Source organism: Egretta garzetta, unplaced genomic scaffold (assembly GCF_000687185.1).
Source record: "Egretta garzetta isolate BGI_Z169 unplaced genomic scaffold, ASM68718v1 scaffold166, whole genome shotgun sequence".
In the NCBI taxonomy this organism is placed as follows: Eukaryota; Metazoa; Chordata; class Aves; order Pelecaniformes; family Ardeidae; genus Egretta; species Egretta garzetta.
In genome coordinates this window covers 331,458-344,489 of record NW_009260133.1, presented here as the reverse complement: position 1 = coordinate 344,489, position 13,032 = coordinate 331,458, and the positions used below count along the sequence as shown (strand labels likewise).

The window sequence follows — 13,032 nt, the reverse complement described above, 5'->3', positions numbered from 1 at the left end:
GGGGGGGAGTAGAGGGAGGAGAAGGTGTTTAAAGGAAAAAAAGATTTCCAAAAGGGGAATTTAATTCTGCGTTTTCACACAAAGAAAATGCTTATGGCAGTTTACAAAGTAAATCGTCCAGTGTGTTACAAAATTATTTTGGCAGAAATTTTCTTGGATTCTCTGATGTCAGCTGTGTAAATGAATCACAAAATGAATTTGTTGTGTGGTATATTTATTACAGAGCCTATGGGAGAAATCACCAGGATGGTGGAAGCATATTCTCTGAAATTTTAAGATGAAGGCATAGTACCTTTAGATGAATTGCAAGAAAAGGCCAGGTTGGGCTGGCTGCATGTTCCTGGGGACCTGATGTAATGTGGTTTGCCAAAGTCACAAAGAGTCAGAACAAGGCATGTGTTGAGCATTTTCCTTTCTGTATTTGGAAAAGACCCCAGAAGATGATGACAAAAAGAAGAAACACCTAAGCATATGGTAACAAAAGCACATAGTATTCAAGTCTCAGCTTTAATTGGGTGTCAGGTTTTCATATTCATAATGCTGTACTGATTAAAAATGGATTTAGCAGACTTAGGTCCTGATAAAAACTGGTGGAAGCATTATGCAGTCTCACAGCTGCATAGAGAGACAACAGATTTAGACCTGTGGTTAATTAAGATCACTTCATACCCAGCTGCACAGGTGTTCGTGGACAGTGCTATTTGCACTCCAAGACCTATATGGACAGCACTTTGGGACACCGAGTATACTCAGAGTAGCCTACCACTGTATGCTCCTGCTTCAGCTGAGGAAGATATTACTGAACTCAGTGTGTGTGTGTGTGTGTGTATATATATATGTCTATATATATATATGAATGTGTATATGTGCCCTTACACAAGATTCTGAAGATCACACCCCATTTTGGAATGTAATAGGTAGAAAGAGAATATTAATGGGAACCAAAAAAAAGCAATAGCAAGAGGGAGAATACTGAGCGTTTTCAAGTGGAGCTGAGTGTAAAACCCCTCTGCAGTTTGCTAATTTAGAAAAATTACTCTAAAAACACTTAGTACATTCGTTTGCAGAGGGCTTTTATATTTTATGTCAGTGTCAGGTATCACATTTCTGTTTGAAAATCTGAATCCAAACAGGTGTTTGACATGATAATGCACTTCCTTTTGAGGAAGGAATCATACACAGTTTGAGGAAAAACCCAGCTGCCTGCTGCAAAAATAATACCAAATGAAGCGGGGCTGATTCATGCTCCTACTCTCAAAGTATTTCAGTAAGTTCTTACACTGAGCCACAGCCCAACACAATGCCCTCCATACCACTTGACTTTAGCTGTGGCAATAGCCGGTAGCTACAGTCATAGCAGGTTACTGGCAAGGTGCCCTATCAAGTTTTGTTTGCAATTGGTTCATTCCCATGATGGTAGAAGCTTACTGAATTTCAAACTCAAAAACTTTCACAAGGCCACACCTAGTAGTTACTCCACTTCATGTTCAGCAGTCAAACACTCCAATGTCCCACTGGAATGGGCAGCAGCCTGTAAAGCAGGTTGACATCAGACACCTCACTACCTCTGTGACTCTTTTGCAGCAGGCTTGAGACTCAGGAAATGTGCTACACTCCTGGCTGTATTCCCCCAGCAAGATACTTGTTCACCGGCAACTAGAAGGCTGACTCTCAAGGACGGATACGGGAAAAACATCAGTTGTCTGAACAGGTAGGATAGCTTGACACAAACACTGTGGGCACCTCCCAGTGTTCATAAATCAAGCTGGGAAACTGCTTTGTTTCACACAAAACCTTAACAGCATTGGTCACATTTAAGGCAAGCTACCTGTTTTATGCCCATTATGGTGCATATCAAATAGAGTCCTTGGAGGAGCTGTGGAGATCCAGTTCAGGTACGCAAAGAGGAAAAGGACGTCCTTTGTCTTGCTGTCCAAGAGCTCACAGTTACAATAATGGTCTCAACATTTAAGCAAGAAAACAAAGGACCTGTAGGTAGGGTTTGGTCTGGAGCAGGGATCACAAAGTCTCTACACAACATTAGCAGTAACCTCCAGAATTTTATTGCTTTTTCTACAGCGGACAGTTAGTTCAACTTTCATTGGAGAGCTGAAGAAAGGACCAATCTGATCACTTAGATTGCAGGGTTTGATTGCTCAGGGATGTAGGTTTGCCATTGTAACTCAACTTTCATACTGCACAGCTAGCAACATTCTCTCTCCTTAATGGAGTGCCTTGAATGGGTTGAGTGTTAGGATTTGTGGTCCTATAAGTTTGGCTTTTAGTGACCTTAGAGAAGACCAGAAGATCAAAGCTGTTATGCCAGCAAATCACATCCTTTCTGTAAGACTTTGTCCTAGAGTCAGCTGCTTCTTAGACCACGAACACCAGAGATCATTTTTAGAGTTGGAAAAAAAAATAAGAGAGGAGGGTATCAGGTCTAACAGAGGAGGGTATTAGATCACTGTTCTGTCTTTTGCTTGGTCAGTAATGCTCCACAGTGTATGAAACACCAGGGTATATCAGAATATATAATACAATCAGTGCACAGAGGTTACCAAGGCAGTGACATAATTAGTGCAGTTATAATACATGACAGAACACGGTGCATACAGATTTTGAGAGATTTTGAAACTCTGGCCACGCAGTCATGGTTAGCAGTAGAAGACAGACTTCAAGCTTTGGAGAAAGGTTAGGAACTCTTTGAATTCCCACGGAACATCCCCTTCCTCTTTGCCATCACGGTCCAAAAGTGGACTAAGGCACCTCAGTACACTTAACTGTAAGCAGGTGGTAGTGCACCATGCACATATTGAAAATTAGAATAACACACTATGCAGACAAGCTGCTGTTCAGCCTCCCTTGTGTATCGTATTACACTTCTATTTATCTAAGTCAACACAACAGTAAGAAAAATATAAGTTTAAGCTAAGGACTGATCCTTCCTGCCGTAAAAATACTAGTGAGCATGTCCCTGTTTTCACAATGAAGACCAGATTCCCAGACTGCATAAGAGTAGTTACGCTGTCTTTTGGACTATTGTCTTCTATCCCTGGTGGTTGGCCAACATTTAAAATTTCCCCAGTTCCTAGGAAATTCATTTTCTGTTTTAAAAAGGCTTAGGGGAGCTATTCTGGGGAATCCTCATTCACATTAAGTAACCTTTATCTATATTAAAATTATTTCTACTCTTTAGTCTTTGTGGGTGGAGGAGGGTAAAAATCAAAGTAATGCGTTTTCTTCTGTTGGGATAAACAAGCTGGTGTGGGTGGTTGTGCATGTTAAAAATGAAAGAAAACCCTTTTTTAATGTTAACTTTCTATTACTCATCTCAAAATAGCTTCACAAAAGCCAAATGTGCCTTTTTTTTTAAGGATTAAAATAGTCTGAAAACAAATTTTATTTTAATTCACCATTGACCTTGTTAACTGTATTTTTCATCTATTCGGAATAACTTTACCATATATGGAAAGACTTTATGAATACAAATTTTGAAAAGGTCAGAATTTTTTTCTTTTATATTTAAGGCCGAGAATTTTATGGGTCATTGAGGGAAAAAAAAACCCCAGACTTTCAAAAACAATTCAAGCTGGTCTACTTAAAGTGTGATAAAACAAACAAAATATCAATCCTGTTTCTGGATTAATAAACAAATCGCTTAACCTCAATTTTAGGACGACCAGAACTTGTTCCATTTACCACATCTTTTTTCCAAGTACTGACATATAACTGGAATGTTTTTCCTTCACATAATGTTGACATAGTTTTCCATACTTAAAAAATACATTGGGAAATAGTTAAAATTCTGATTTTATAAACTCAGTCTGTACAAATTTAATTTCTAATTCAGTGATCAGAACGCAAATGATTGTTAAGTATTTAGCAACCGAAGTGGGAAAACCTATAAATCTATGCTAGCACAGAAAAGGAAATATTCTCTTATTGAAGATACTAAAAACATAACTGCCTTGAAGTATCAGCTTCATAAAAGAATCATATTCTTCCATTTTAAGATGAATTGTAATTCAAAATTCACCTTTACCAGCTCTTCCATCAATTTATTTTATTGACAGTTATTAATACGTATTGATCACTAGGTTACTTTTAAATTCAACAACCTAATATTCCTTTAGGGAATCACACATCTTGTTTTGTATGGTATACTAAGTTATTTCTTTATAACAATTGTACAGACGTTATACTACATCATCTAAATGTATGAAAAATTGCTCATTATTCATAGTAGGAGAAGGCATCTCAAATGAGTGATGAATTCATCACATCAGTTTAGAAGGGATTAGTCATTTAAGAGCATTTTAAAGAAGTATTTCACTACTTATCCACATAGATTAATCTAAGTTACAGCTAAAATTTACATGAAAATGTATCATATACCAAAAACAAGCAACAGAACAGTTCTAGTAGGCTCCAAGACGGACCTGCCACTGGCCAAAGCTGAGCCAATCAGTAATGTTAGTGGCAGCTCTGTGACATCATATTTAAGAAAGGGTAAAAAACACTGCACAACAGCAGCTGAGAGAGAGAAGTGAGAATATGTGAGAGAAAAAACTATGCAGACACCAAGGTCAGTGAAGAAGGAGTGATAGGAGGTGCTCCAAGAGCTGGTGCAGAGATTCCCTTGCAGCCCATGGTGACGACCATGGTGATGTAGGTTGTCCCCCTATAGTTCATGGAGGCCCACAGTGGAGCAGATATCCACCCTGCAGCCCACTGAGGGGAACTCATGCAGGAGAAGGTCTTCTGGCAGGACCTGTAGCCCCATGGGGGACCCACGCTGGAGCAGTCTGTTCCTGAAGGACTGCACCCCAAGAAAGGGACCCATGCTGGAGCAGTGCTTGAAGAACTGCTGCCGGTGGGAAGGACCCATGCTGGAGAAGTTTGTGAAGGACTGTCTTCCATGAGAGGGACCCCACAATGGAGCATGTGAAAAGTGTGAGGAGGAAGGAGCGGCAGAAACCAAGCATTATGAACTGACCACAACCCCCATTCCCCAACTCCCTGTGCTACTCAGGGAGAGGAGGTAGAATTGGGAGTGACTTTGAGCCTGGGAAGGGAGAGGTGGGGAGTGTGTATTTTAGATTTGTTCTTATTTGTCCTACTCTGATTAATTGTTAATAAATTAAATTAATTTCCCTAAGTCAAGTTTGTTTTGCCCATGACAGTAATTGGTAAGTGATCTCCTTGTCCTTATCTCAAACCATGAGCTTTTAATCTTATTTTTCTCCCTCTGTCCTGTTGAGAAGGGAGACTGAGAGAGCGGCTTGGTGGGCACCTGGCAACCAGCCAAGGTCAATACAACACATTGTCTTAGAATGTCTTAGTTAATTATGTCTTCTATTGTACATATACATCCCCACTAAGTAAACTATTTGTCTGTAGCCAGATCTTCCTCTGTATAAGCATAGGACCCTTAGGCTCAAGGGCATAGAGATTTAAATAGAACAAAAGTAACTTTAGAGTTTATAATTTTTGGAAACTAAACTTTAAGATGATGTCTCTGAAAGGTAACGGATTTACTCTGGGCTGAACGCTTACAATCACTGTAGAAATACGAATATTAAATGCTTGTAGTTTGCAAACCCTCTCCAAGTCTGGCTAGTAAGGCTTTACCTGAAGGGGTCCAACAAGCTGCAAGAGAGGAGAAGGAAGAAATCCAAGGGCACATCCTCCTCCGAGCATGGGGTTTCAATTCACTGACAGTCACATCACTTAAGTTATCCATCGCAGATGTGCAAACCTACAACACGCAACATGCCTCAGAGCACTTTCAGTCCAGAGTGCAACAGCGATTTGCACAAAAATCTGTGAGCTAGATAAACAGTTATCTGTTAGAGACAGATAAAAGTTAAGTTGTCCAAGGCCAAAGAGAAGATGTGAAAATGGAATATGGAAGCTACTAATGAGGAAACACAATAAAATACATTTTGCTTAGATACGCATGGAGAAGCAGAGAATAGAAGAACATTCAACTACCTGAACAGCTTCTGAAAGGCAGCATGGGAAAGAACAGAGTTCAGTATTTAAGTGTTTGTTTACATTTGGAAGGTTTTTTGGGCAATGACAACTTTACCTCCTGGCCAGCTAATATGGCATAACTCCCAAGCCACAGACTCATCCAGACATCTCAGTCATGCCCAGTGTCCTGGTTTTTCAGCGCTGTAAGACGCATGCCAATCAAGCATCAAACCGCCAGGACTTGTGGGACTGCTTTGGTGAGTACAAATGCAGGAGAAAAAAAGCAGGCTATCAGTTTGACCATTCTGAAATCCATGATCAAATGCACCAATGTTCTAAAATTAAAACCTTTCTCTCTTCTCATTTTAAGAAAGCTTTGTTAAAATCTTCCAGCAATTCAGCCTTCCATGTCAGAAAGAATTCTGGGATACTGTTTTGAACCTATATCATGCAGAAGAATTGGAAAACTTGTCATGTGGAAAGGCAGAATACAAGGCCATGGATTGCCTCTCTGAAAACAACCTGCTGCCAAGCCCACCTCCCCACCCCCCCCAAAGATTTAAAATCGCAGCTTGAAGTGCTCCTAGCTGAAATGTTTGATCTGAGAGAGGTTCTCTCTCTAGTTACAGCTTACAGTGTAAAAGAAGAAAGGTGAATCTAATGCTGAAGAGGAAAGAACAATTATGTTTTAAAATTGTTTTTAGATAGAGGTGGTGGGAGTTCTGTCCACTGGCACAGTGGGAATGGCACAGAATAAGCACACCACTACATGTACAAAAGCAAGCAATGTTACACCCGCAGGGAAACACACTACTCTGTTGCAATCACTGCTCTCTCAAGAAATATGTTCTGACTAGGAGCTTTGGCTTCAAATCACTAAATCATACTTGCTTTGTAAAAATGCAGAGTGTTCTTTGCCATTTCTTTCAGTCTTACAAAATCCCAAATAACATATCTACCATCCTACTGCATTCCTCCTTTTATTCCAGGACACAAATTTCAGCTTCTGGAAAAAGCTACTTGCGCTTTCTATCATGATACTCCAAAGCATTCAGAATTAGTCATTTAATCTCTATCCAGACTAAAATGGCTTACTAGAGAAATCTCAGCTTAATAAATTATGTATAAGAATTCTCTCTTTTATGTAGCGCGTGCGATCATTTGAGCTATAACATCATTTATGGCTGCAGCAGAATGAACTGAGCAAATACACTGTGTTACAACCCAGTGTAAGTTAATATGGGTCACAAAGCTCATACACATGGAAAGAAGCAACTGCCAAAACCAGAATGCTTGCAAGTGCTGCCAAAGGCCTTTCACATTCCTAAAGAAGGTGCCAGCAAACTTACACCTCATCACAAGCAAAAGACAATGACAAGTAGCTATCATGCAAGCTTCTCTCTTCTTACACTTCTACTAACCCAGAGCTATAAAGTCCAGGTTGGAAACCTAGAAGTGTTTAAATATTTGTTGAGGAAAAAGATGACCTCCATCCAGCCTGTGAATCCTGCTGCCCTCCAAGCCTGCCGTATTTCTCTTTCGTCTAGCACACCCAGCATAAGGGTGAGGTTGTCACTGGACCATCCCACATACCCCCAGTGTCTACGCTCCGGTTCTTCCCTGAGATTCCAAAACCGGAGAGACACATCAAGTTAACCTGCTTTAATTTCACAACATTGTTAGAGCAGGAAGTGCTCTCCGAAATGCTCTGTCAGCTTCCTTTCAGCTGCAAAGCCCTTGAGTCTGACATACAGCCACCTGCAGCCACAGACTGCAGTTCCAGTTTCTTAAGATGAGAGGGAGATGCAGCAGCTGATTCTCCCCCTGCTTCCAGTAAGATGAAAACGTCAATTTAGGGAAAATAAGTTTTCCAAGTCTGAGCTCCAGCCAGAGGTAGCTAGACAGCTAATAACTTCAGGAGGGGTTTTAGTCACTTGAGGAAACTGCTGGGTGAGTCACCTGACAGTGAGCTGACAGTTTTAGAAAAGAAGATATTTCACCAGTGTTTGTCAACAAAGCAAGTGAAAGGAAACTGTTTTTGCAATACAGACACAGACAGCCATGGCATGCCAGGGCCAGAGCACTGGAAGCATCTCCCTTGGCCATGAAGTCCTCAGGCATCATGGGCAGTAACATTTCAGAACTGCGGCCCTGTTCTAGGGAGGGCATAAAGGGGAGAGACAGGCAGAAGCGTCCTGACCTCCCAGCTCAGCTCCAAGCACATTCAGCACGGGTAGGAAGAGCAGCACAAGGAATAGAAGAAAGATGCTTTTCACTTTGCCTAAATCCAGCTCTCGAGTTAGCTAAGGTCAAGACCAATTGGTTTGGGTACCTTACAAAGCGCCTGCATGTCTGCTTATTTCCATCACAGTTGTTAGCAAGTGGATCCAGACCTCAGTAAGTGTGGGGGACATCTGTAAGGTCAGCACCGCTCACTGGCACCGAAGGGTGTGGGACAGGGAGTCCCATCTCCGCAAGGGGAAGGATCACTGGAGGAGACCCAGCAGCCAAGGGATATGTGAACATGGTGAAAGAGCAGACCAATGCTAAAGCTCACTTAAGCTGAGCAAAACTTGGCTAGAAAGCACCTTGCACTACACAGTGAGACTCAGCACCATGGCCAAGTGAAGGTATATGCACCCTGGAGATGGGGACACCTCAGAGGAATAACCAGGTCTAAAAATATATCCATGAGATCCTCCAGGCAAAAAAAAAAAATACCCAAAGCTGCTTTTTCATGTATTTGGAATCCGTATGAATATATTTGGGATGAATATACAGTATCTACACTTCAACTAGTTGAACATTTTTGGAGCCAGAGATGAAACTGTTTATTGAAATGAAAAGTGTAATTCTGGTATTTATATTCCAAAGGATATGCAATACATCACAAACATAACTCGCAGAAGGTACCAGTTCATCTGAATTCTACAAAATTCCATTTGCAGAAATAGACCAGGAGAAGTGTTAGAAGTGACAGGCTGGGGAGCTATTTCTAGAAAAGATTCACAGATATTTAAACCAAATTAAATTCCAAATTCTTAAAAGTTGCCTTTTAATGTGCACTATCTCCAGTTTCTAAAGTAGCATACCTTCTATGCATTTCCAAAAGCATGTATCATTTACATTATTTAACATTTGCAATCAGAATGCAATCAGTCTTTTTTCAATAAAATAAATAAAATTACAGTCTGTTAACCTAGAACCATCAAACTCTCACTTCCATTATCAATCAATGCCACTTTTCTGCTGACTGCAACTCGATTAAAATCCAATTATTTGAATAACTGGATGGAAATTGCTACCATAAAGTGTACCTTTTTATTAGGAACATTTTGTATAGAAAATTGATAGCACAGAAATTATGATACTGGAGGGAAAGGGTGTCACTTCTGGAGTAGGCATTTGATTCTAAAATTGGGGCTTTTGGCTCAGAGCAGATCCAAAATAATGCAACTCTGCTAGCATTACTGTGAGCTTTAAGAGAGTCAGCCCTCCTATGCCTCAAATTTTGTTATTTCTACTGATGCTAAGAAATAAATAGTTACATATTCTTAAACCATCTTACCACATTACCCACAGTGTTATTTTAAAATGTGCTAGTCAGTGATACTGATGCTTTAAGAGATCTCAATACCAAATGTTTCATTTCTTTTATTTCTTACATTAACTAACCCCAGATAAGTAGCTGGGTTTTAAACGTAGTTTTTAACAGGACATCTCTCTTGATCTTCTTGCAGCTGTATATCTTCTCCTTGTCCTGCAGGAACTCAATATCATTTGAAAAAAAAAAGCCCTATGATGAAACCCTCATGTATAAATTTGCATCTTAGTTTTTAATTACACCAATTTTCTACCAGAGCTTTGATTTATTTGACCAAAGTGCGGATAGGACATTCTTCTTTGTCCAATACCAAAAAGCTGAATTCTTTGATACTGACAACATATGCAGATAGAAAACATCATCACACTGTTTTAATTTCAGAATGCCAACTCTAGGTACATTAAAGAAAATTTAAAAAAAAAAAAAAAAGGATACTCTAGGCTTAAACACTAATTTTACAAAACAGACTTCAAAGATTAAAAGGTTTCTATTTTTTCAGGTGTAATTATCTAGGACTTACTTGGCACCTGGAAGTTACCATGGAGAACTGTTTTTAGGAACAACAAAGAAATCTCCTATCAAACATATTTCTTTAGCTCATCTCAAGTATCTTTATATCATAACATTTTAAAGTAAGTATAGGTGCTCCAATGTACTTATTTTCAATGTAATATTATCAACTTCTACACTGCATCATAAAATCATATCAACTGAATTATACCTACTATGGTTTTAATAAATTTCTACAGAGGTGGTTCACTGAAGAGTACACAGAGAATTTAAAATGGGAGATTAGGTTATGATGATTCACGTTTGACAAAATAACTTGAACTGGCACACAGGAAGAAATGAAAAGAGCCAAAAAATCAAGGATAAGAAAATGGAAACATTATAGATAAGCAAGGTAATTCCAACATGTGATTGATACTAAAAGAAACAACTCTTGATAGAATCAGTCATGTTCATATTACTTTTCCATTACGATTACTGTTGTTGACTCTTGTTCCACATATCAGATTTCATACCTTTCCTTCCACTTTCCTTATAACTTCAGGCAATACCTCTAACACCTTTTTAGCTGTTTTACAAACTAAAGTTGCAGAAAGCAGCAAACGCCATTTATCACAAGTGCGTGACAGTTCGCAAATATGCTGGAATCTGTCCACTTCACAGAAATGTAAAATACTTTCACATATACACAGTCCCGCTCCCTATAAAACTAGCACCAGAATAAATACTTATGGCCTTTTGACTCTACATGCTAGCAGTGTCTCTTAGGCAGGCTCTGAAAAACCTTCTTATAAGAGAGGCTATGAAAATACCAGAATTCAAGCAATTTAGTTTTTTCATACAGACAGTCCTTAAAAGTGCTCGTTTATATGGTGTATGTTAAAAATCAAAGCGACTTACCCTTTTTCTCAAGTTGTAGGTCAAAATGAGATTTCTGGAGAAGGAGTGCGAAAAGGCTGTATAGAACTCCAGCACCTTCTGCAAGGCATCTCTCTTAATCACATGAAGATCACAGTAAGTCAAAGCCCTTACATTAGCACAGGACTGGGCGAGGGTAGACTCCTTCCAGAACACATCTCCAAAAACGTCTCCTTTGCCTAGAGAAAAGCAGCAGCATTGCTTTCAATCACGGTATTATTTCCACCAAAAATATACAAGAACTCTCATTTATGCAGTCAAGGTTCTATCTTTTGTGGTCAAAAAAAAAATTCTGTCTGGAAAAAAACCAATCTTTGAAATATTTTGTCGATAACCTTGTCCACTATCTTTCTGTTAATTACAACAGCCCAGCAAAAATTCGTAAGAATAAACCACAACCAATAAGTGTTTCATGTGACAAGTCCCCTTTAAATGTCAGTAAAGGTTTTCTTCTAAAAATCAGGAAAAGCGGTTCATTCTTGATTTGTTTTCTCTTCTGATCCCTTTCAAAGAGATTAATTAAGAGGAAATGCTTTTTCACTTTCTTCTTTTAACTGGCATGCAAAGGATTTGTTTCTTACATCTATGTTGTTGAGTTTTTTCAATCTGGCTAACAATTACCCACTATTGTGTCAATAAAACCATCTTGTACAATACATCAGTGCAGTTACAGGCTCTAATAAAACACTACTATACGTGACTATTAACGTAAGTTTGCCCTAGTTCACTAGATCATCAACAGAAAAGTCTGTCTTTAGAGCAGTATAAAAGAGCAGATCTCAACTCTGGTGGCTCTAATGCTTTGCAGCTGGAAAGGGTCCCAACAAAATCTTTCAGTAGTTGTGCACGCATGCCCCCATAGCGGAGGTTTAAGGTAACAACACAGTCCAAAACAAGAAGAGTACAGGTTAGTTATCGCCAAGATAATACTGACAAGGTGGGAATATTTAGCTGTTACACATTGGAAGAAAGACGACATTGCTGTTTCCTTACAACCTTCCCATGTGCCTGTCCCTGTGAGCTTGGGGCTGCCAGTTAAATCCCTACTATAATAAGAGCATCTGCACCAGTCTGGGCACTACAGTGCAGGGCAAACATACCAAAACCTGCCTGAGGAGCAGCCCCCAGTCAGGATTTCACTGGTTATACCCCGACTCAGGCTGGGCACAAAAGGGAGCATTTAGGAAAAAGTTACAAGCTCCTTTACAGACTAAAGGTCTTTCTTCTTTTCTGTTTTCTGACATGAAGCTAACAAGGTAAGAATATTCAGTTGTTTCCTTGAAAATGAAAAACTACACTGTTCTTGTGTTGAATGGTATTTTCCTCTTAAACTTCTGCTGTGTTATATCACCGCTACATATCACGTTTAAGACAAACAACAAAGAAATACTTTCATAATGTCCATCAAGTCATGGTAGGGATGGACCAGATGGTCCCTTCTCTTATAAGTAATACTTTGCCCATAGCAATTCTTAAAGCCAAAGCATCAAAATATGTATTAGCTTACTGACTTCACCCAGGCCCCTTTAGATTTCATTCCCTAAATAAATAGTCAGGTATGAAAGTCTATAGGAAACTCAAGAGAACTATCAAGTAAAGAGAGGTCAAGAAAACTTTTAAATTAAACCCAGAACTCCCATTTCAGCCCTTGAGCTGTACTTCCACAATTACATAATCTCTTCCATTAGATGATATGTGTTTTCTCTTCAAGGAGAGGCTTGCCTGATGGAAAGCTACGCTGTAGTGAGATAAGCTGTGGTTCACACTCATGTGCTCCCAGTCTTCCACAACAGCCCTATGCCGTCCACCAGTTTAGTTCCTGAACGCTTTGGAGGAGCAAGGACTATATTTCCATTTTAATGCATATATACACTGAAACCACCTGTTCCATAAGCACATTTTTCCCCACAAAGTTAGGCGAAAGGCACCATAATGATGCCCTTTCTTCCACTTCTACCCTCTTTACATAAGACAGTGCCAACATCCAGAAATACTATAAAGGCTGCATGTCAATAAGCATGGTG

General features: G+C 39.5%; 1 protein-coding gene across 1 annotated transcript in view; it reads right to left on the bottom strand.

The window, feature by feature from the left end:
* The window catches only part of KCNH1 (potassium voltage-gated channel subfamily H member 1), a 174,440-nt gene that overhangs the window by 66,467 nt on the left and 94,941 nt on the right, over positions 1–13,032 (bottom strand). Inside the window, exon 9 of the mRNA XM_009641563.1 lies at positions 10,991–11,187. Coding sequence (XP_009639858.1) covers positions 10,991–11,187 — 197 coding nt within the window. The remainder of the gene's footprint in view (positions 1–10,990; positions 11,188–13,032) is intronic.